Here is a 20,737-nt window from a genome sequence, read left to right as displayed (position 1 = left end):
AATAACAGGACGACAAGGCTGTGTTTACTGGATAGACTCATCAGGAAGTGGCTGAGAGAAAAGATGCATTTGGGTGAGCGAACTTGTGGCGGGGAGTTTTTTTGGTTTTTTTTTAAAAAGCGTTCATGTACATACATACAGGAGGCAAGTGCATGTGTGCTGTAACGCACGCCGCTTTGTTGCATACTTACATGTGTGTGTGCCGAGGGGCCCCGTTCTGACCACTCATCTGTGTCTGCGGATGGAAGAGAAAAAAAAAAAAAAAAAAAAAGTTTGCGGGAAAGGAGGGGAAAAAAAAAAAAACATCTAAAATACACAGGATGAGTCGAGTCATGTGCTAGAAAAGACTTTAGCCGAGTACTGACATGTCAGTAAACACACTCGGAGCCGCAAGATAGGCCTGAGAAGTCAGGGTGTGCGGCCGAGGCAGAGGAGGAAGGAGGTCACCGGAGGGACGGCTTGCATTAAGGGGGACGGAGCAGGCATTCGTTCGCTTTTTTTTTCTTTTTTTGTCAGCTGAGGCCAGACTAGCTGCATTGTGTCTGTCCTTGGAATCGGCATTGTGCGGAGCTGGAATGGTGTGAAGGTAAAAGACACTGAAGGCTAATTCAAGGTATGAGACTCGCAGTCTGTTTTTTTTTTTTTTCCCCCCTCCTCTTTCTCTTCTGACCTCCACCACGCATCTTTTCACGCCCGGCTTGTTTCTTCTCAACCTGGTGGAAATGCAACCGGTAAAACTGAATACACGGAGCTGAAAGTGTCTCGCATTCCCAAGCCACGAACTGTCGTGTACTTTTTGTCTTTTCAGCCCCCCCCCCTCGAGTTTTTAATTAGTCTACGTTTGCTCTGCTCCAGTGTGCCGTAGATGTCGGAGGTGGTTTTAAAACGGGGGTTCGTAGACGCGGGATTGGGCAGCTTCTGGGTGGTCTCAGAGTACAGCCAGACGCGTACCCCCTTGTGGGGGGTATTTTTAGCGAGAATGCTTTTAGCGGATTGAGTTAAGATCCTGTGTTGTCATGTCCATCCTATCTCTCTGTGGACATTCTTCTTTCTTTTCCACCGACGACAATGCCAAAGTTCCTTCCTGTTGTAGCCGATATTGGAGAAGTGACACGACAGCGTGTTTCCTTGTGCGGAAATATCAATTTTAAATCGACTTTTCTATTTTTAAGAAGCGAGCCGCCGTATTTTCGCTCTTGCATCTTTCCCATCCTTCCTGAAAGTGACTAACTGGCCTCATGATGTCATCTGACAGAGCACCACCATGGAGGAAATGGACTTTGAGCGACGCCGGGAGCTGAGGAGACAGAAGCGTGAGGAGATGCGCCTGGAGGCTGAACGGTAGGCCGAACCGGTTGTCTCTCGGCGACGTTCGCAGATTCGGGCTGTTTTTTTTTTTTTTATCAGTTAAAACCCTCTTGTAGTGAAACCACCCGCAGTCCAAAGGACACATCGATGCTGTCGCTAAAGATCGGACGGTTTAGCGAGGAATCCCTCGCCGCGAGGCCCGGACGGCGGAACCAAGCTCCGGGGTTGTTGTCGAACGCCAAGCGGGAACAGGAGGGCGCCGGTGGCGATTTAATAGCTCAAGGCTTCTTCTGGGTCTTTAAAAACCACCGCTCAGCAAATATCGTCTCCCCCGCCGTCCAACCGAGATGAAGAAAAAAGGTTGATAAGCAATAAGATAAGCAATGCGATGACCTTTAAGTGGTAATGCTTAATCAGGCCCTCCCTCGCTTTTCCAATTTCCTCTCCCACGTATCGCTGCTTTCCTTCGACTCAATGGGAGAAATTGATTAAACCAAAGTTCATTTCGACGATTGATGAAGTGGTAACGCGCCAAGTGCAGTAATCAAAAATAGTAAAAAGAGGTTTTTATTGTGGGGCGGAGGGTTGATACAGCGTGCCAATTTACGGGGTCTTTTCACAGAAAACTCTCTTCATCAGCGCCGCAGCCCTTCCAATTAAGAATGAGCTTGATGTGGATTCAGATAGCAGCCAAGGTCACTTGGCCGTTTGATATATCTCTAAGTAGTGTTTTATTAGAGCCTTTTACCGCCGCTGATGGAAAACAACCGCATACAAGTCCCAACGCCGCGGAATACTAAGAGGGGTTTTTCTCCGACGGTATTTCGGACACCGAAAAATACACCGTGAGGCACTGCGGCGGCGAGCAGGCCACCGAAGATAAGTGAAATAGCGACGGAATGGGGGAAAATGGAGCGTGCGGCAACTGCCGGTTACCGTTTTGCATCGCGGCTATGGTCACATGACAAATTCGAGGACAACGCTTTTCCTCACATGGCCACGCTTTGGTTTCGGCGACCGTCATTTTGGCGTCTATCTTTTTTTTTCTCGTTGCAAACGGCTTGAAAACGAAGCAGGATGCAATTTGTGATCATTGCAAATTATTTTGAAAATCCAGTGTCCTCTAGTGAAAGTACGATGAAGTCAAAAATGGTAAAGATACTCACGGTTTCCTAGAACTACTTTGAATACATTAACCTCGCTCGTTTGTGTCATTTCCTAATTCCATTTATTTTATTTATTCATAAAAAATCCTTGTTGGTGTCACTCCTCTCACATAATGTTTATTTTTTTCATTGTTGTTCATTCTCACCCTTGCTGCCTCTTTTTTTTTTCGCATTCTGGGATTTATTCTTATCCTTGTTGTCGTTTGTCTCTTTTATCTACATTTTATATCAATGATTATATTAATATCTTAAATATTATATTTATACAATATATTCATACTTTTATATTGATATTGTCATTGGCGTACTGCTGTGACAAAAGAATTTGCCCTTTGGGGATCAATAAAGTATATGTTATCTTAAATTTGACCAAGTTTTGAGTACTGGACAAGACAAGGAATGAAAAGAGTAAACTATACTGCACATTTTTAAGTTATTCCTTCAAAAAGGGGTGTAATGGTGAATGAATGCATGTCTCAATATGTGAATGTATGAATAGGTCAGTCGATGAATTACGACAGGTCAAAGTAACTTTGAGGTAATTCCGTGAACATAGTTTATGTATTTTTTTTTTTTTGTGTGTGTGTGTTTTTTTAAATTTTTTGTAATTTTTTAACTGAAAAAAAATCTCATATATTTGCCATGATTGTAACTAAAGTTCTCGATTGCAAAAATAATTTAACGACTAATAAACACCAAAACTCCTCCGGAGAGAAAGGTATGGCTGTCCGGGCTCGGCGCCAGTCTGTCAGACCGACGAGATTGCCACTGACAATTTCCTGGAAAATTCCTGAAGAATCCCGTATTTGCATATCTGCAGAAGATTAAACATATTTCCAGTAAGATTAAAATCAGGTAGAGATTTTTTTTTTTTTTTTTTTTATTAGTTATCAGTTATCCCTTTAAATCTGCAGCCGGTCTTCTCAGACGGTCCACACAGCTAAGTGAGGAGAAGAGGAATGCCTTTGCAAAGGTTTCGTAAATTCCTCAAACACAGACACGCACGGCGTGCTGCTATTTTTTTTTTTCTGAAGATGGGAAATGTACATTTGCATCTTGGCAGGAGTTTCGCTCGCAACTGTTTATTCGGTCGGAGCGGCAATAATTCCAGTTGGCGGGAGAGGGGAATGGGTGGGGGGGCGTGCCGCTCCTGTTACTGATAAAAGATTACATCTCGACATTGTTTCCATTTCTGCCGATATATTGAAAAACTCAATATTTACATGCCCCCTTTTTCGGTGGGATTAGTGGAAACCACATGTTGTCTCGTTGGCCCGCTTCCATTCAACCATCACAGAACGCGCAGCGAGATAGAGAGCACGCGGAGAGAATGCGCGACCATAGAATAATGGCTGTAGGAATGCCAAATTCCTGACTATTAGAAGTGTTTACTGGCCAGGTCTCCCTGAGCTGTTTCCTTCATGCTGGGACAGTGTGTGTGTGTGTGTGTGTGTTTTTTATGTATGTGTGTGTGTGTGTGTGGTGTAGACGAGGGGACCGGCATATGCATGCCAGTGTGCACAGTATCGTTGCATGTGTGTACAATTAGTGCGAGTGTGTTGCACTCAGTTTAACATGAGACTCCGTATGTGTGTGTGTGTGTGTGTGTGTGTGTGTGTGTGTGTGTGTGTGTGTGTGTGTGTGTGTGGAGCTGCATCTGGTGATGTAGCTTTGACAAGCTGTTCCTTTCACTTTTCTGGTCTACAACCGAACACACATGCACTTCTGTGTGTGTGTGTGTGTGTGTGTGTGTGTGTGTGTGTGTGTGTGTACCGGGATATCAACCAAGCCTTTGCCTGTTTCGTGTTATGTCAGTGTCAGTGAAAGTTGCAACATTATTATTGTTGATTATGGGTTGCATCTCTTTGGTAATAATCTGTTCTTATTGATGCTTTACAAACTGTGTTGCACACAAGAGGCACCTAATGGACCTTCTGGCAAACCCCAGATGTGCACGTGGTCAAACATGTTTAAAATACTGTAAAAACTCAGCTTATGAATTTAATTCGGTCCTCGACTCCGCCCGTGAACGGAAAAGTTCGCAAACGGAGTCGATTGTTTCCACTGAAATCAATGTAAATCCCATTGAGGCCCCCAAAACATACCGGACTTTTTTGAAACTTTTTTATGGGTTTATTTGTGGCAAAAAAATACAGAAAGGAATTTAAGATAACCTTCATTATTACTGTTTTTCTGGTGTTTTCTTTTGTTGCCAGCGCTTATACCTGGCATTTCCTTCACTAAATCAGCAAAAGTAAAGCCTTTTCCCATCTGAGACGCTCTGAGAATGCAAGCTGTCTTCCATTCATCTTAACGAACAGTAACTTTTCTTCTTTTTGTAAGACTTTAGACCTTTGCTTAGTTCACATAGTCGCCCCTTTTGCCACATCGGCCGTCTTTAGCGCATCTTTGTTCTTCTGGATTGACACAGCCATGTCGTGGTGCTTAGCAAGATCTGAAACGTGAACTCCTGCGTTTCGCTATTATTTCCTTCTCAGCTTGTTCATAACACCACTATCATTAGCACTTTTAACTTTTTTGGGAACCATAATGAGGGCTAACTTAATCGAAAATAAGCACAAAAAAGCATTCTAACAGGAAAACAGAAAGATGAACGATGCAAACAAGACGGAGTATCACACACGGCTGCCGCTAAACAGCACAATGCAAAAAGCCTGTGACAAAACAAAACATTGCTTTGTTTGTGCGTTCGTGCACCGAGGCCTTGTTCGCAGTTTGATTCGACATTTGATCGATGTTTCGCAGGCCGATGTGTTTGTGATTAGGGGGTTACATCGTAATCCGATGTTCTACTGTATAATATGAGCTATTTGAGCTATTTTGATGACAGTTGACTCTGCAGTGATGCAGACTGTAGCCTTTGTGTGTAAACACTTAGTGAGAGCAAATAAAGGTGATCTGGAAGCAATGATCCCTCTAATTTTTCATATTATATTATTATATCATTTTCTATTATATTATTATCTTATTATTTATATTATTCATATCTTTGCATACAGACAACCTCCCTGAGCACACTGAGGACCACTGTGAGCAACATTACGCTGTGGACACACACCAGTATCATAGCAGGGATCATAGCTTTCATTTAGTCCATATTTTTCCATCAGAAAACTCGCTAATACTTAGCTTTGCTGCATGTTTTGCAGAGCAGACCATTTTTCACTCGAAAAAGAAAAAAATCTCACCCAGTTTCACCGCTTGTTCTTCTATTTGCGCGCACTCCGATAGCCGTTCCAACGTAAAAGAACCGCGTTTTTCACCGCCTGCTCGTTTCGCCATGATAAGGGGTTAGCATGTTAGCATGCTAACCCCTTGTATGGGTTGTATGGGCGGAGCACAAGCGCAAGTACTGTCAATGCCGTGATTGGCTTCGTAGCGTAATTGCATCGTATCCTATGATTGGCTGGACACCTGTCACTCAAAGTTACTGAAAAAACAGAAAAAAATACAGAAAAAAATGTTATATCTAATTCATTTGAAGTGCGCTAACTGTGCTGGATAGGTTTTCTTGTGCGTTGAGACTGTGCGGTTGCGCAGAGGGAAAATCGTCTGGAGGTATAGGATGATTATAGTATAATATTGTATTAAATATCCTTGATATGAATTTTCTCTGTGAGTTTGTGATGGAAACAGATCCAACGACGCCCCGGATGAGTCTTGAATAAGTCTCACTCAGAATCGAATGGGTGTTTTTCGGCCTAATACTACATATTTTCCCAAGAGTGCCTTGAAATGTGATTTTTGAAAACTCCAGACGAGCCAGTGAGACTCACAGTCCAATTCATAAAGAGTTTATTGGATGGTGGTCAGACGCGGAGGAGGAATCTCATTCGGATCGGATTTATTGTTGCGTCCTCTCATTCACGGAGTCGTTGAGTATATTTTTGATCGGCGCTTTGAAAGATAAACATCCATTATTTCTCGTCACGCTCGGTGATCGAGCACGCTGCCCCCCAGTGGTTCAGAGGGTAAAACACGATAAGATTTCACAAACCATTAATAAATGATTGCATCTTTGTGTGTGTGTGTGTGTGTGTGTGTGTGTGTGTGTGTGTGTGTGTGTATAATTCAAACATTTGCCACGTATCTTGAACAGCAGTCACATTTAATCTTGTTCGATCCTGTTTTCAGAAGTTTCTATTTTTTGAATCGGGGGATGACTTTGGCTGAGCCGATTCCAACGGGGCAGTGGACCTAATCAATAGTGATTATTGGTTTTACGACAAACGGTTTGATCACAGTTTTTGCCTCAAATCAAACAAGACTTTTTTTTTGGCAATTACTGGCTCAGGCTCAAAAATGAAGAGAACACTGATATGGCATTTCCCCAGACCATCAAGTGACCAAAGAGTATCTCAGCTAAAGCAAATCATTTATATGTGTGTGTGTGTGTGTGTGTGTGTGTGTGTGTGTGTGTGCGCGCGCGCACTTGATATACAAGGAATGCGTAGTTAACATGCAGACTCTGGGTTTAAATGAGCGCTTCATTTGTTTTCAGGTTATTTATGCAAACACACACACACACAGACACACTAGAGGCCACATTCTGCACAACTGCGGTAATGAATCATCATGTCAAGTAGTCAGCAGTCAACAAAAGTAATTATGGCTCCCAATAAAATTGAAGAAGCCCAAATACACTGAAATTTAATATCTAGGACTTTATTTTCCTTCATTTTCTCCATTTCATGGCTCTCCTTCCTCCTCCCCCGTTTTCTTTTTTTCCTCTCATAGACCCTTCCTCCTCTTTTTCCCCGAGACATTCCACACTTCCATAATCCTCCTCCTTCCCCTCATTCTTCCGCTCATCCTCAGCTATTAGGTTCACAACCCCGTCTCACATTCCCATTCCCTCTCTCTTTTTCGGTTCATCTTCCTCTTCTTTCCCCTCTTTCAACCACGCCGGCCCTCCACCTGAGCACAACCAGGAAGCGTGGAGGAAATAACACGCCATCCTTCGAAACACCCATTGTGCCGTGCCGTTACACACACACACACACACACACCCCTCCTTCCGCTCCTACAGCCGCTGTTTGCTTTACGTGAGATGTTACAGATTCGGATTGACTGTTTGACACGGCCGGCGCAACGCTCCCGCTTAATCTGCGAGATTAGTCGGAAGGGAGAATGGGAAATTCGAGTCGGCGAGGCGCGGGGGGTGAAAAAGGATAGAGGAGGTACGTTTTGGTTTCTTTTAGTCGGCCATCGGAAGGGAAATGCGCGGCTCGGAGAGGCCGGCGTGGGAATGGGTCAGCGTTTTTCGACAGCCACAAGCTCTCTTTCCCTCTCCATCCCTTCGCCGGTCTCCCTTCCTCCTCCTCCTCCTCCTCCTCCTCCTCCTCTCTCGCTCTCTCTGCCTCCATCCTAAAGAAGTCTTTTCTCATGGGCTCTTCCCGAGCTGTTTTCACTGACATTTCTGAGATGTTTTTGCCGCAAAAGAAAATATTTAGATATATCCCCCCCCCCTTCCCCCCTCAGAATAGGCGCGCTGCACGACGACGCTTCGCGGAATGTAGATTGGGCTTCGGCCTGATTTCTATCCAGACCGTGGAAAAAAAAAAAAAAAAAATCTTTTTAAAGGAGGAAAAATGACAAGCGGTGTTGGAAAAAAGTTGTTTAATGAACAGTGCGGTTTGAAACGTCAAGTCTCTTCGTGGGCTTTGTTTCGAAAACAAACAAACTTTAGTTTGCCTTTTTTTAACATTCGATCCGACCGTTTAAGAAAAGAGCATTAGTGTTGTTGTGCGTGCGTACATGACTTCAACCTAATGTGCAGGAAAGGTGCTTTCTACGATCAGATCTGCAGATTACTCCTTTTTCCATTATTGTACGACGTGCACGCCCTTTTCCTTTCTCATTTTTCATTTCTCATTTTTTCTCTACTCCCCATTTCACTCCTTTTTTTTTTTTTTTTGCTCCCTCTCGCCCCTCCTCTGCCTCTCTCCATATTTCTGTGTCAGTATGCTGATAGAATTTGGGGCCTAGGTAAGGAAAAGGATATTAAACCATGCCTCTGTGTGTGTGTCTCTGTGTGTGTGTGTGTGTGTAGTGTGTGTGGCCTGTGATTGACAGGAATGCTAATTCAGCTTTTAGGAGTTTGTTCTTCCCTCTTACTGAGGAATCTTTAACCCTGAGATCGTTCTCGTCGCCGCCACCGAGGACATTATTCCATTTTTAGCTGTTGTCTTTTTCTCTTTCTCATGACATTTTGTGCTTTTTCTGGGACACTGCAGTCCTCCGGGAGTTAAGGCAGTCAAATTGCAAGTTTTATTGTTTTGTTTTGTCTTCGTTTTTTTTTTTTTTCTCTCTTGGCGCACGCGCGTGCGTGTGTTTTCTTTCGTCAGGAAGGAAAAAAAAATCACTTTTTTTTTTTTTCTTATCTCGGATTTGTGAACTTTTGAAGTCCAGAAGACATTAGATTGAAATGAATTGAATTCGGATTGAATTTAGAGACACAAACTTCAGGTTATGTTAAAATCTTTGCTAAAGATGTTAATTATTTACACGTTTAGTGTTGTCAAATGTCACTGATGTTACACATTCATCTTTTTTTTAACAACATTCCTCGTCCGAGCGAACGAAATTGGGGGTGGGAGGGTTCGGGGAAGAGAAAGGAAAGGGAAACTCACACAAACCCCGGCATCTCTATGGCCGGGCTCACCACACATGTTGGAATTAACATGCGATGGCACGCCTCGCCGGCTGACCTCAAAGGCCAAACGCCGTGACGTCAGTTAGCGAGACATGTGCGGAGCGCCGGGGTCGGAAAGGTCACGCAGGGCGACGCGGATCAAGCGCGGAGCTGATTTCAGGTGGTCCGCGTTCAACATTTCAGCATCGGGATGCTTGGCAGATAACTCAAACGGCGGTTATTGTGTCGGAATAACTGTATTTTTCGCCGTTCCGTTAGCGCGCGGCTCTTAGCCCATCAATTTTTGGTCAGCCGCCGCCACGAAAGGCCTCGACTCGTCGCTACCAATCAAATTTAAGCCGGTAGCCGCCGGCCGGCTCGCAAACAAGACGGTAACACAATGAAGTTGTGTTTATTGCTGCGGCACCCATTACTTAGGGCACGGCGATGAATAAAGATCCGCATTACCCGCAACTGTAAGTCAGCTCTGGAGGGCCGGCTATTAAAGCTATTACCATTATTAGATCCCAAGCTTTTTTTTTTCAGCGAATTACTTCCATTTGTGTCGGAGCAATATGGTCCGAGCCCAAAGAGGCAGCTCATTAATTCTCAGCGCGCTCTTCTTTGTATAGTAAGTATCATTCTCATGAAACGATCAATATTACAAGGGCTTCCACCACAACACTCCGCGGGGGTCAATGTAAAATAGCCCCGGGTTAGATGGATCCGGGGGCAGTTTTGATCCGTGTTACACACCTCCACCGAGCTTGGTGAAAATCGACCCACGGGGTTTTGTCTTATCCTGCTGACAGATTAACGGAAAGATCAGGAAAACACGCAGGGGTGAATCAATGACGATATTCTCTGTCATTTATCTTTGTCGTTCGCTCTCCTCGTCTCCGTTGTGCATATTAGATAGCGGATAATAGGGGTGTCATCTGCGACTTTCATCGGCGTGATGTTTATTTTTGAATAATTCTTTGGCAATTCTTCAAAAAATTTGCTTTGATTTTTTTAAAAAAATTCAATTTTATAAATATAAATTCTATAACATTAATTGTAAAAATCACCTTTTTTATCTACTAGCTTTTCAGGAAATGTGCAAAAAAATGCATATACAGAATCAAAACCACTTTATTTGTCGCTGAGGGGCAATTCGAGAGCGCAGCATAAACATCCATAAAGATCCAACATCTATAAACAAATTGCACAACTGTATTGTTTATTTATAACTTATATTATCTTTATAATTCAGATTAGCCTCTTATGCATGCATGAATTTTCATGCATTTCACACAAGACTTTTATACATTAGGGCAGGGGTGTCAAACTCATTTTCACCGAGGGCCACATCAGCATAATGGTTGCCCTCAAAGGGCCAGACATAACGGTAGCAGTGTAAATGTAACCAAATGTAATGTAAAATAAATGTAACTACTCCTTAATGTTAAAAAACTGTGAATGTATCACTCATTCAAATCCAAAATGATACATATGTATTCCCATCTTTCTGAAAACAGCCTTCCATCTGGATCAACTTTTCTCTTCCTGGATATTTAGGGATGGTTTTTATTTTCCATTTCCACTTGAAAATTGCATCGATGTGAATACAGTGCAATCTAATGGTGGGATGCCATCGCTTCGCGGGTAACATGAAAAGTGGGAAATATAGTTTATGGTCAATGCACATGTTTGACTTACTTATTTTAACACAATTAGGCCTCTTAAGGCGTTCTCGCGGGCCACATAAAATGACATGGCGGGCCACATTTGGCCCGCTGGCCTTGAGTTTGAAACCTGTGCATTAGGGGGTCCTTGTCACATGAAATTTTGATAGATAATGTTGTTTTCTTGTAAAGTGATATCCATTCATTGATTCACCCTCGTTCATGGCCTAGTTCAGGGGTCGCCAACCCGCGGCTCTTTCACCCTAACGCTGCGACTCCGAGTGGCTTGGGAAAATAAATTATGAATATTTAATTGAAGTGTATTTTATTTGTGTTAGTTCCTTTTTCTAATTTTAGTTCTAAGTCTGAAGATTATTGTGATCTTGAAATATTAAAATAAAATTATATCTATTATTTTTCGACGCTCAACATAAACATCACACTCCAGCTGGTATAGTCATGATTTGCAGATGGTGTGCGCGGAAGTTCAGGAGCAGATGTCCAGGTAAAATAAACATTTCTGAAGATATTTTCCAAATTATTATTTTTTATTGTTTACTGACTAAGTGATTTTTTTCCCAATTTATTTTTAAAATTCAGATCAAGGCTATGCTAACGCTCTGAACGCCCAAAGCTCAAAATGTGTTCATTCCATAAATAAAAGTTAATATTCTCTACAGCGCTTTTCATAATTTCATAAGCAACACACTACACACTTGTTTATACAAGTGTAAAGGTAATAAAAAGCAATATATACAGTGGTACCTTTGTTTTAGGCGTCAAAAAATTATTTGCGGCTCCCAGTGTTTTCTTTTCCATGGAAACCGGGTCCAAATGGCTCTTTTGGTGTTAAAGGTTGCCGACCCCTGGCCTAGATAGCCGCCTTGCATAGCTGCTAAGCACGTTAAAAGTTTAGACTATTTACTTTTTAATTAGATTAATCTGATCTCTGTGAGTGAAAAACAAGGGATAGATTTACAGCTTCGGTCAAAATAACAATAATATCAGTTTTCTTCGCTAATCTCGCATCAGAAAGCACTAATCCAGTAAACTATTCCTTTTTGTCGGTGATATTTATTAATGTGCTGGAAGCGGTGTTTCGTCCGGTTAAGAATTTTATCGCATCAGCTTATTCTTTTGAGATTATTTCCTCCACAAGAATGTGATTTTTGCTTTTAATGACTCGGTAAGAATATAAATTAGAAGTAAATGAGTGCTCAAACGCACACGTTATCCAAATACTTATCGAGCCAATAAGTTACCAGTGCTTGTTGGCTCTCTTTTTGTGGACCAGGCCGTGGATCCAGAGCCAGCTTTTATCAGCATGTGAAAACTTAGAATTGTTAGTTTTTGAAAAGCAAAGTTCGATAAGGAAGGGACAAAGACGCCAGATTTGCTCACCAATAACTGGAAGAGAAGCCGGGAACGCTTTTATTCAGTGTCTCACACAACACAAAAATACATATATATCCTTCTTTTTTTAAATTTTTTATGGATCACGGGGAAATATTGATGAATTGTAGAGGAGAATCAGTGTGGTCGTAAAAGCCAGCCAACAAGTGTCGACATACAGAGATCAACTTTCAAACATTCCTCGGCTAGAGGTCGAAAATGGGCCGGCAACCAAGCATTAGATCTGTGTGTGTGTGTGTGTGTGTGTGTGTGTGTGTGCGTGTGGCCACAAATGGATGGGAGCTGCTACCACCAGTGGCGCGCGGTGAGGTTCATGGCCGGTGAGGCACTGACTTCCTTCAGAACGATATTTACAATTAAAAGAACTCAGAAAGAGTTTCTTATTCCCAATAGTCTCATCTCAATTTTTTTTTTATAAAACTGACAATTTGTGGTCTCTTCTTTATTTTTGTTTGAAGTCCACGCGCATATACATTATACATCTCCATGAGACCTCCTTGTTTTCTTCTATCGATCTTATCTTTTTTAATCCTACATTGCTTTTAGAGGAACAGCACCTGCCAACTCACATACGCCCCCTTCAGGTGAGGCACAGTACTGTCTGCCTCACCTCATTACTTTTCTCCAAGGTTTATTTTCCAACCAGTGAGAATAATTGCATCATACAATTACGCTAAATACATTACACAGCTTGTAGAAGGTCATGGTGTATTCAATATAATTAATATGTCTACAAACATTCTGTTGACAACATACCAAGAAACAGAAACGATCACGCGCCACGCAACCAAGTTTGTTTGAGACTGCGTGTGCAGAGGTGAACTTGGCTGTTGCACCTTGGATTACGTTTAATCATGAAATGTGTGAATTCAACGATTTGTTCTTGAGAACATTTAAACTATTATACAGAAAATACAATTATGAGTCAGAGCAGCGCAAGTTGTGAATATTTATCTTACGACATCATTGGGATTTTATTTTATTTTTACAGGTGAGGCAGGACCTCACCTGCCTCACCTGACCATCACATCGCTGTCTACCACCTACCAATTTACCTACTCTGCATTTTCTGAATGGGATGGAGAACGACATAAAAATTTTGTCTCATCACTGTTTCTTCTGTTTTTTTTTTCTCCTCGCCAGGTTGTCAAGGAACAACGATGACGAAGAAGAGGCGGCTCGGGAGAGGAGGCGCAGGGAACGCCAGGAGAGGCTGTGGAACAGGGAGGCTGAGGAGTCCAGAGGCCAGCAAGACAACCTAGTCGTGACCAACAGCCACAGGTGACACACACACGCACACACACACACACACACACACACACACACACACACACACACATGCAGTCTAGGACACTGTATATGAGAAGAGAGTGGTTTGAGATATTTCTGGATTTCTTGGAAGAGGGAAAAGAAGCGGAAAAAAGAGCCGTCACTGTCATCGCAGATAGATAGAGAAGTTGTTCCATCAAAAAATAATGTCAGGCTGAAAAGATTTTTCGTTTTTTTTTTTTTTTTTTTTTTTATTCACAACCGCCGCCGTGAAAGCAGCAATTCCGCCCGTGTAAAGGAACAATAGCTCAATTCAAAACAGATTTTAACCTTTAAATTCCAGGAAGACTAAAAGAAATTGTCAGATGATGAATGATGAATTTCCCTACACATCTAAGTCAATAACCCAAATCCACTTCGCTAACCAGTCGCAGCTGTCAGTACGGCAGCCAACCGGTGATGTCATCCATCAGAGAGATTGCCATGGGAACAAAGCGGCGAAATGTCATTTAACTATGCGGTCTGACTCTCAGAGATCAATCGTCTTGGCTCCGGCGGAGGCGGCGGGTCCTTCCTTGACGTGGTGCGGCGGCGCAGACTCGGCCGCGCCGTGATGAATGTCTCTCCTGTATGAGCTCAGATGTGCGTCCCGGGCCCAACAAACAACCAGGGGATTGTACAGGAGGAGAACCTGGAACTCACTAGCCATTGTTGATTGATCGCGTAGATGGTAGGATAATATACGACAGACTTTTCTGTCACAACGGTTTGGGTCACGCTGAGGTGAAAGAAAGAAATAAAATAGAATTGATTGTTCTTTATGCTCCGGTAGGTGGTCAGCTGTTGCCCGAGGGAGCGTGAGAGGCGATTCGTCAAGGATAGAGAAAAAAAAAAAAAGTTTAAAAAAAACTGCCTTTTTTTTTTTTTTTTTTCTCTTTTCCAAATGTCTTATGAATTTTAACTCCTGACCAATCGTTTATTTTAAAACATTTTTGTGGTGAGGATCAGGCAATACAGCTAAATGTCAATCCGGCCAGCTTGAAAGATTCTCACCGCAAGAATATTTTCCCCACATAGCGCCCAAGAATCTGCAAAATAAGGTGGCAAATGAAGCCTCTTAAAACTCCCAGCACATAATTTTAAGGCTCCGGCTACATAGAACGGTAGCTCACACCTCTTTATACTACTTCAGGTCAGATTAATAATATACATTTTTTTCATCTCTTATATTATATGAGTGGAAAAAAGTGAGTTATTTGATAGAAAATGTAAGGATTCAAACTGGTGGTAAATGTTAAATTAAACACCTGTAAATAGAGACATGCAAAAAAATGTTTTTAGAGGAGCAGAAATTCAAGTACAAAACCTACTGATATAGAATTAGAGTCGTGCAATTGCGAAATTAGATTTAAATAATTGGGATCATACCGGACAGTCTGGTATGGCTGGAAGTACAGCACATTCTCTGTGACTCCTGTCTGGCAGGAAGCGTCATATTTAGGAGATAAAGCTGCACAGGCTGACCATTTACGCCAGAATTTTGTGTAGTTTCTCCCTTCTGATTATCAAATTCAGCATCGGTTTTATAATTCTCCACCATAAGTTTGAACAACTCTGTGGATAAATATAGAGACATTTCCTTTTTTTTTTTTTTTTTTTTGACTATACTTCTGCGCTTCAGAGTTTATTTAACTTTTTTTTTTTTTTTTTTTTTTTTTTACTTGTATTTTTAGCTTGTCACTGTCTTGTCCTTGTATATCTTACTGCTGCTGCTGCTAAACAATTTCCCAAGCATGGGATCATTAGGGTACATCTCATCTCATCTCATCTCAGATGGTACATTCCTGTCTCCAGCGCGGTGACAGAAAAGTTAGCGGTTTGCATCTTGCCTATGCCACCCGTATGTCCGAACACTTTAAAAATATTTGGAAAAGACTTGTGGAAAACTATCATCTCACACCTGCTCACATATAAAGACTGCTTTTTTTAGAGTTTTAAGAGATTGAGATTTTAAAAGCTGTTCAGCTTACAGGGTCGCACATAACAACACTACAATTAGATTGTTATAGCAACTTTTTCCCACCGTGCAATGTTTTCATTGCCTCTGCTATTTCACTCCATAGCTCAGCGGAGAGTTGACGTCGTCCAAGCCGGTCTGTTCCTCCGACAGCTCCACCGTCGGCCTGATCGGGACGTCCTTCGCCGTTCCCGTTCATCCATACCGTCGACATATATCTTCCCCGCCGCAAACACCGTTCTTGGCAATTGCTTGTCTACCAGGGTTCCTGTTTCGGTTTTGTTGGAGCTCATCTATCGGTTGTCCGTGCAAACGGCAGCGAAAAAAAAAGCAAAAAGTGGTAAATGATCTGTGATCTACAAATATCCCAGTCGATAAGTGACCTCACAGTCCGTCAACAGGAGAGATCTTTAAGTAAAAACTTAGTTTTTCAGAGTTGTTTAATGCCAGCTTTCGAAAAAATTCCGAAAACTGTCATCTCACGCCAACTCACATGTAAAGTCTCAGCCTGGCGTCAAACATCTGAAGACCTTGAAAAGATTTGGAAAGCTACAACTAGATTCTCTCAGCAACTTTTTGTTTTTTCCAGACGTGCTACGTTTTCGCCGGGTATTAGCATAGCGTCTGCTATTTCGGTCCATCGCTTTTCCCTCTCCACTCAAACGCGATACGCCGGAGTTTTGACATCGTCCAAGCCGGTCTGTTCTGCTCACGGCTCCGACATCCGCTCCTCTCTCCGGACGCTCCACATAGTTCGTTTCCGACAAATACCGTCCCTGCGGTAAACACCTGTTTGTTTTGTCTGCTTTTGGTTTTATTGGTGCTCATCTATTGGTTTGTTTATTGTTTGTTTTGAAGTTTAATAGGACAGTGTACAAATACATTAAGCACAGAGGTAGAGATGTTTGTATCAGATTATAGCTCATAGCTAATTTCCATCTATAGTCCTGGACAATACAAATATAAAACTGTATAAAATAGACAACATATATATAAAATATACAGATAGGCAGTACTATACAATATATAAACAGGCAATAAAATATGTATTTTGCAAGGTGAAAGTGCTATTGTTGTGATATTGTTGTGATATTGTTACTTTGGTCATACGGGGGCCATGATGGTTGTTGATTATGTTACGTCACTGTAAAGACTGGACGATTTGAGATGATATCAAACACTTTGGATAATCATAAGCCCAAAACCAGAAAAAGACATTTAACGTCCGAAATGACGGGAACTGGGACTTCACTTTGACCCCACATAGTCTACAACTGTGAAAATGATTAGATATAAGCCCATTATTGGGGACACTTGAGCAAATGTATGTGTTTTGTTTTTTCTCCCCTCCAGTGTGACAGAGTCGGTGTCTGTGAGCAGCTCTTATGGCGGCGGCGGCGGCGGCGGAGACGACGAAGACCAAGCCCTGCTGGACCGCATGGCCAAGCGGGAGGAGAGACGACAGAGACGCATGAAAGAGGCCATGGAGCGTCAGAGGCGGCTGGACGGGCCTGAAGCGGAGGGCGACGACAACGCCGCCGCCGCCGCCGCCGTCAAAAACAACACGGAGGAAGAGAGATCCTCCTCCTGGCGTCGGGGTCGTTACCGTGACAACGAGGAAGAGGAGGAAAAGATAGTGTCGTACAGCTCCAGGAGAGAGGAGAGGGAGCGGGAGGAGACCAAAGATGAAGAGGAGGTCGCTCCCGACGGCGAGGAGGAAGAGGAGGAGGAGGCTCAGGAGGAAGCGGAGGAAGAGGAGGAGAAAGTGCAAGGGGTGGAGGAGAAGCCGAGAAGGTCTTACTCGAGAGAACAGGTGAGCGCGTTTTCTTTTTCGGGTGCTTTTACCTTTTGATCAAACATAGCTGTCCATAAATGAAAACATACCGGTGTTTTGTAGGAGCCAGACGAAGAGCCTAAAATTCAAATCAAGGTACGGTGATTGATTTTGTGACTTTTTCACTGCACGTCCTTGAACGCATCTCCCGTTCATCTTTCAAAGAACCACTGTGACCCTCTTCCATAGGAGCTCGAAGAAGAAGAAACGCATTCAGTCGCTAGCGAGAGCTCGTATCAAACTAAGTCAGTAGATGTAGTGGCCGAGGAGGATGGCGTAGCAACAGAGGAGGCTGAAGAGGTACCGGACGATGATTATGTAGATAACACGGCGGTAATACCGCGAAATGACGTTGAAGCGGACATTGAGGTATCTGAGATACTGCACTCAGAGGAAAATGAGGTACCTGACATGTGGTAAGAACATCACTGGAGGTGTGATGCACAGCACAAATAAAAAAATATATATATATATTCTGGGTAATTTCAGTGACATGACGCTGAACCAGGAATTCTTACTTCCAAAACATTAAAAAATAAAAAAATCTCTGATTAATATGAGAACCAGACGCTGAAATTACCCACATCGCGTGTGTCATCACTGTGTGGTTTGCACCTCTGGAGACCTGCCGGTAACCCGGTAGGGTTTTATTAGACCCGTTAGGGCCAGATTTGAAATGTACGAGTCACAGCTTCTCCCTGCATGTCTCTCCCACCTCCACCTCTGTGAGCTGCCACGCTGCATTACACCGACTCCCATCCGCACAGCAGACTCGTCGTAGCGACGTTTAAAAAAAAAAAAAAAAAAATGTGTAAAAATGTTCTCACATCACATCTTGTATTCGCACAACCAGTCTTGAGTTTTGGGTACATGTGTAAACCCATAAGACCGAGCATCGGAGACGTTTGTCTGTTTCAATATTCATGTTTGGTTGTTTTTTTTTTTTCTCAGGGAACGCACGTTTCTGCTCGTCTTGGTGGAACATAGTTGCGAAATGTTAAATTAGTGAGGAAGAATAACCGTACCATGCATCTGCTGCGCAGGGAGAACAAAAAAATGTGGTATTTTCATTACATTCTCAAACAGATAACCTAAAATCAGCTCCCGTCTCAGCCGTGACGCCATCAAACCTGCCGTATTTTATCATTTCCTGCAGAAATTGCAAGAGTCCAGGTTTCTATCAACCTTTTCCCTCGATAGATTCGGTCGTTGATCCTATAAATTCGCCGCTTCCCTTTTTTTTTTTCCATTCGTAGTTACGGTAATATGGTCTTATTGGACTTTTTTTCTCAAGGCCGAACAGTCTGAGTTTGCATTCCACCGAGGTCAAGATGGCCTCCGAGCCGTGTGTCGCGCAACACGTTTCAAACTAATGAGCAAGGACGCTCTTTTACCTCTTCAGCCGATGCTGGAAGGCAAAGCCGCGCGCTGACCGGTCAGCTTACGCATCGATTTTTTTTTTTTTTTTCTCCCCGCCCTTCATCTGTGGTCTCACAGATGTGGAATCACCGAAAGATCGAGATCAAGCAGCCAAGATGAATTTCCTCTGTCGGGTAGCCGGGCTTTGGCCTCAGAGATATGGCCTCGGGGGATGCATTAGCGCAGAGCTGGGAGTGGAGCTGCTGCTCCGTCACGCCACAGCGACTCGCTGTCATCCCTTTAATACGAAATGATACAACAAAACATCAAAATTGGATGTTTTACAAATTCACCAATAACACCTTTGGAGTTTGAACTGTTAAACTGTTCAATTCAAAGAGCCACAAAGGTCATTTCTTACTTAATTCCTGGTCACTGCAACAAATCTCAGTGTAATTTAATGCTAATTTTTGAGGTATTGTTTGTCCACTGTCCAAGACAACCAAGGAAGGACCGAATATTTTACAAGGAAACCAATGAACGTAAAGGTCGATCGAGCAAAAGAGATAAATCCACCGGGGTCGTTATACATAGGACTGTCTCAGAAAATTTGAATATTGTGATAAAGTTCTTTTATCTGCTGTAATGCAATCAAAAAAAACAAAAATTACTTTTTCATGATTTTTGAGTTTTCTTAAGATGTAAGCCATAATCAGCAATAATAAAATAATAAAAAGGCTTGCAATATTTCAGTTGATTTGCAATAAATCCAGAATGTATGACATTTTTGTTTTTGTAATTGCATTACAGAAGATAAAGAACTTCATCACAATATTCTAATTTTCTGAGACAATCCTGTAAATGTTGGTCGATCCACCCCGCGCACCTGGTATATGACAATATCCTTCATATATGGTCTGTAAAAGTCCAACCGGTAGTGTATGTTTTGCAATGATGCACATAATAAGTCCTTTGTCACGAAGCCAATCATTTTAAAAACAATGTGTAACAGATGTATCACCGCGGATACTCCCAGAATTATCACATGTTAAATAACGTCATCGCCCGGAGAGGAGGCCTTATTCTTTGTTTCTATATTTCCGGGGTTGTTGTTTTTTTTTTTCTTTTTGTTTCTCCCTCTCTCTCTCTCTAATGTGACATCATAGGATGTCACATGGGAGAGACCACCCATTCTGCCGCCCACCCATTATCACTGTGTTTGTTCACCGTCCCTCTGGTTGTTTGTGTATGTGGCTGCAGCTGAGCGAGAGAGGCCGGGCCTGGGAGGACAGGGAGGAGCAGAGGAAGCAGAACGGAGGGCTGCACGAGGAGGCCACTCCCAGCCAACACAGGAAACCTGAGAGGACACTCAGGTACACACACACACACACACAATTCTCTGTGTAACACACACCGAGCCTCCACACGCTCAATGCGTGGTCTTTGAACGCGAGCGATTGATCCGGATTCGTCATCATTTAAAACCTATATTTTAATTATCTTGGAAGACTTGCATGCCCACAAACTGCATTGTGTGCAAACTCTTATTTTTATTTTCTTTTAAACCGATGGAGCGCTATAAATAATAGATAATACTTATCTTGAAAAACAAATAGTTACAAAAGACAAATCTAGGGAAAAAATATTGCTTTATAAGAATTATAATGGTAATAACATATTTTATTGAAGGTGCCTTACTTAACACTCACTTTACAGACATATATATATCGACAAAATGCAGATTTAAAAAAAAAGAAAAAAAATACAGCAATAATAGTGGTAAAAGTAAAAAAATATAAATAAAGAACCTTTAGAACCTTTACAAAATGATACTTATCTTGAAAAACAAATTGGTACAAAAGACAAATCCAGGGAAAAATATTGCTTTATAAGAATTATAATAATAATAACATATTTTATTGAAGGTGCCCTACTTAACACTGACTTTACAGATATAAATATATCAACAAAATGCAGATTTTAAAAAATAATAATAAAAATTAAAACAAATTAAAAGTGGTAAAAGTAAAAAAATATAAACAAAGAACA

At 42.2% G+C, this 20,737-nt stretch overlaps 1 protein-coding gene across 1 annotated transcript in view; it reads left to right on the top strand.

The window, feature by feature from the left end:
• Nucleotides 1-20,737, top strand: part of cald1a (caldesmon 1a) — a 70,372-nt gene that overhangs the window by 28,876 nt on the left and 20,759 nt on the right. The window contains exons 2-7 of the mRNA XM_086147061.1: nucleotides 1,256-1,341; nucleotides 13,353-13,490; nucleotides 16,849-17,308; nucleotides 17,393-17,425; nucleotides 17,519-17,731; nucleotides 19,949-20,061. Coding sequence (XP_086003187.1) covers nucleotides 1,265-1,341; nucleotides 13,353-13,490; nucleotides 16,849-17,308; nucleotides 17,393-17,425; nucleotides 17,519-17,731; nucleotides 19,949-20,061 — 1,034 coding nt within the window. The 5' untranslated portion in view covers nucleotides 1,256-1,264. The remainder of the gene's footprint in view (nucleotides 1-1,255; nucleotides 1,342-13,352; nucleotides 13,491-16,848; nucleotides 17,309-17,392; nucleotides 17,426-17,518; nucleotides 17,732-19,948; nucleotides 20,062-20,737) is intronic.

This window comes from Fistularia commersonii, chromosome 5 (assembly GCF_037954325.1).
Source record: "Fistularia commersonii isolate RoL2024-O1a breed Wild chromosome 5, RoL_Fcom_v1.0, whole genome shotgun sequence".
NCBI lineage: Eukaryota > Metazoa > Chordata > Actinopteri > Syngnathiformes > Fistulariidae > Fistularia > Fistularia commersonii.
This window is presented reverse-complemented; position numbering and strand designations above follow the sequence as displayed.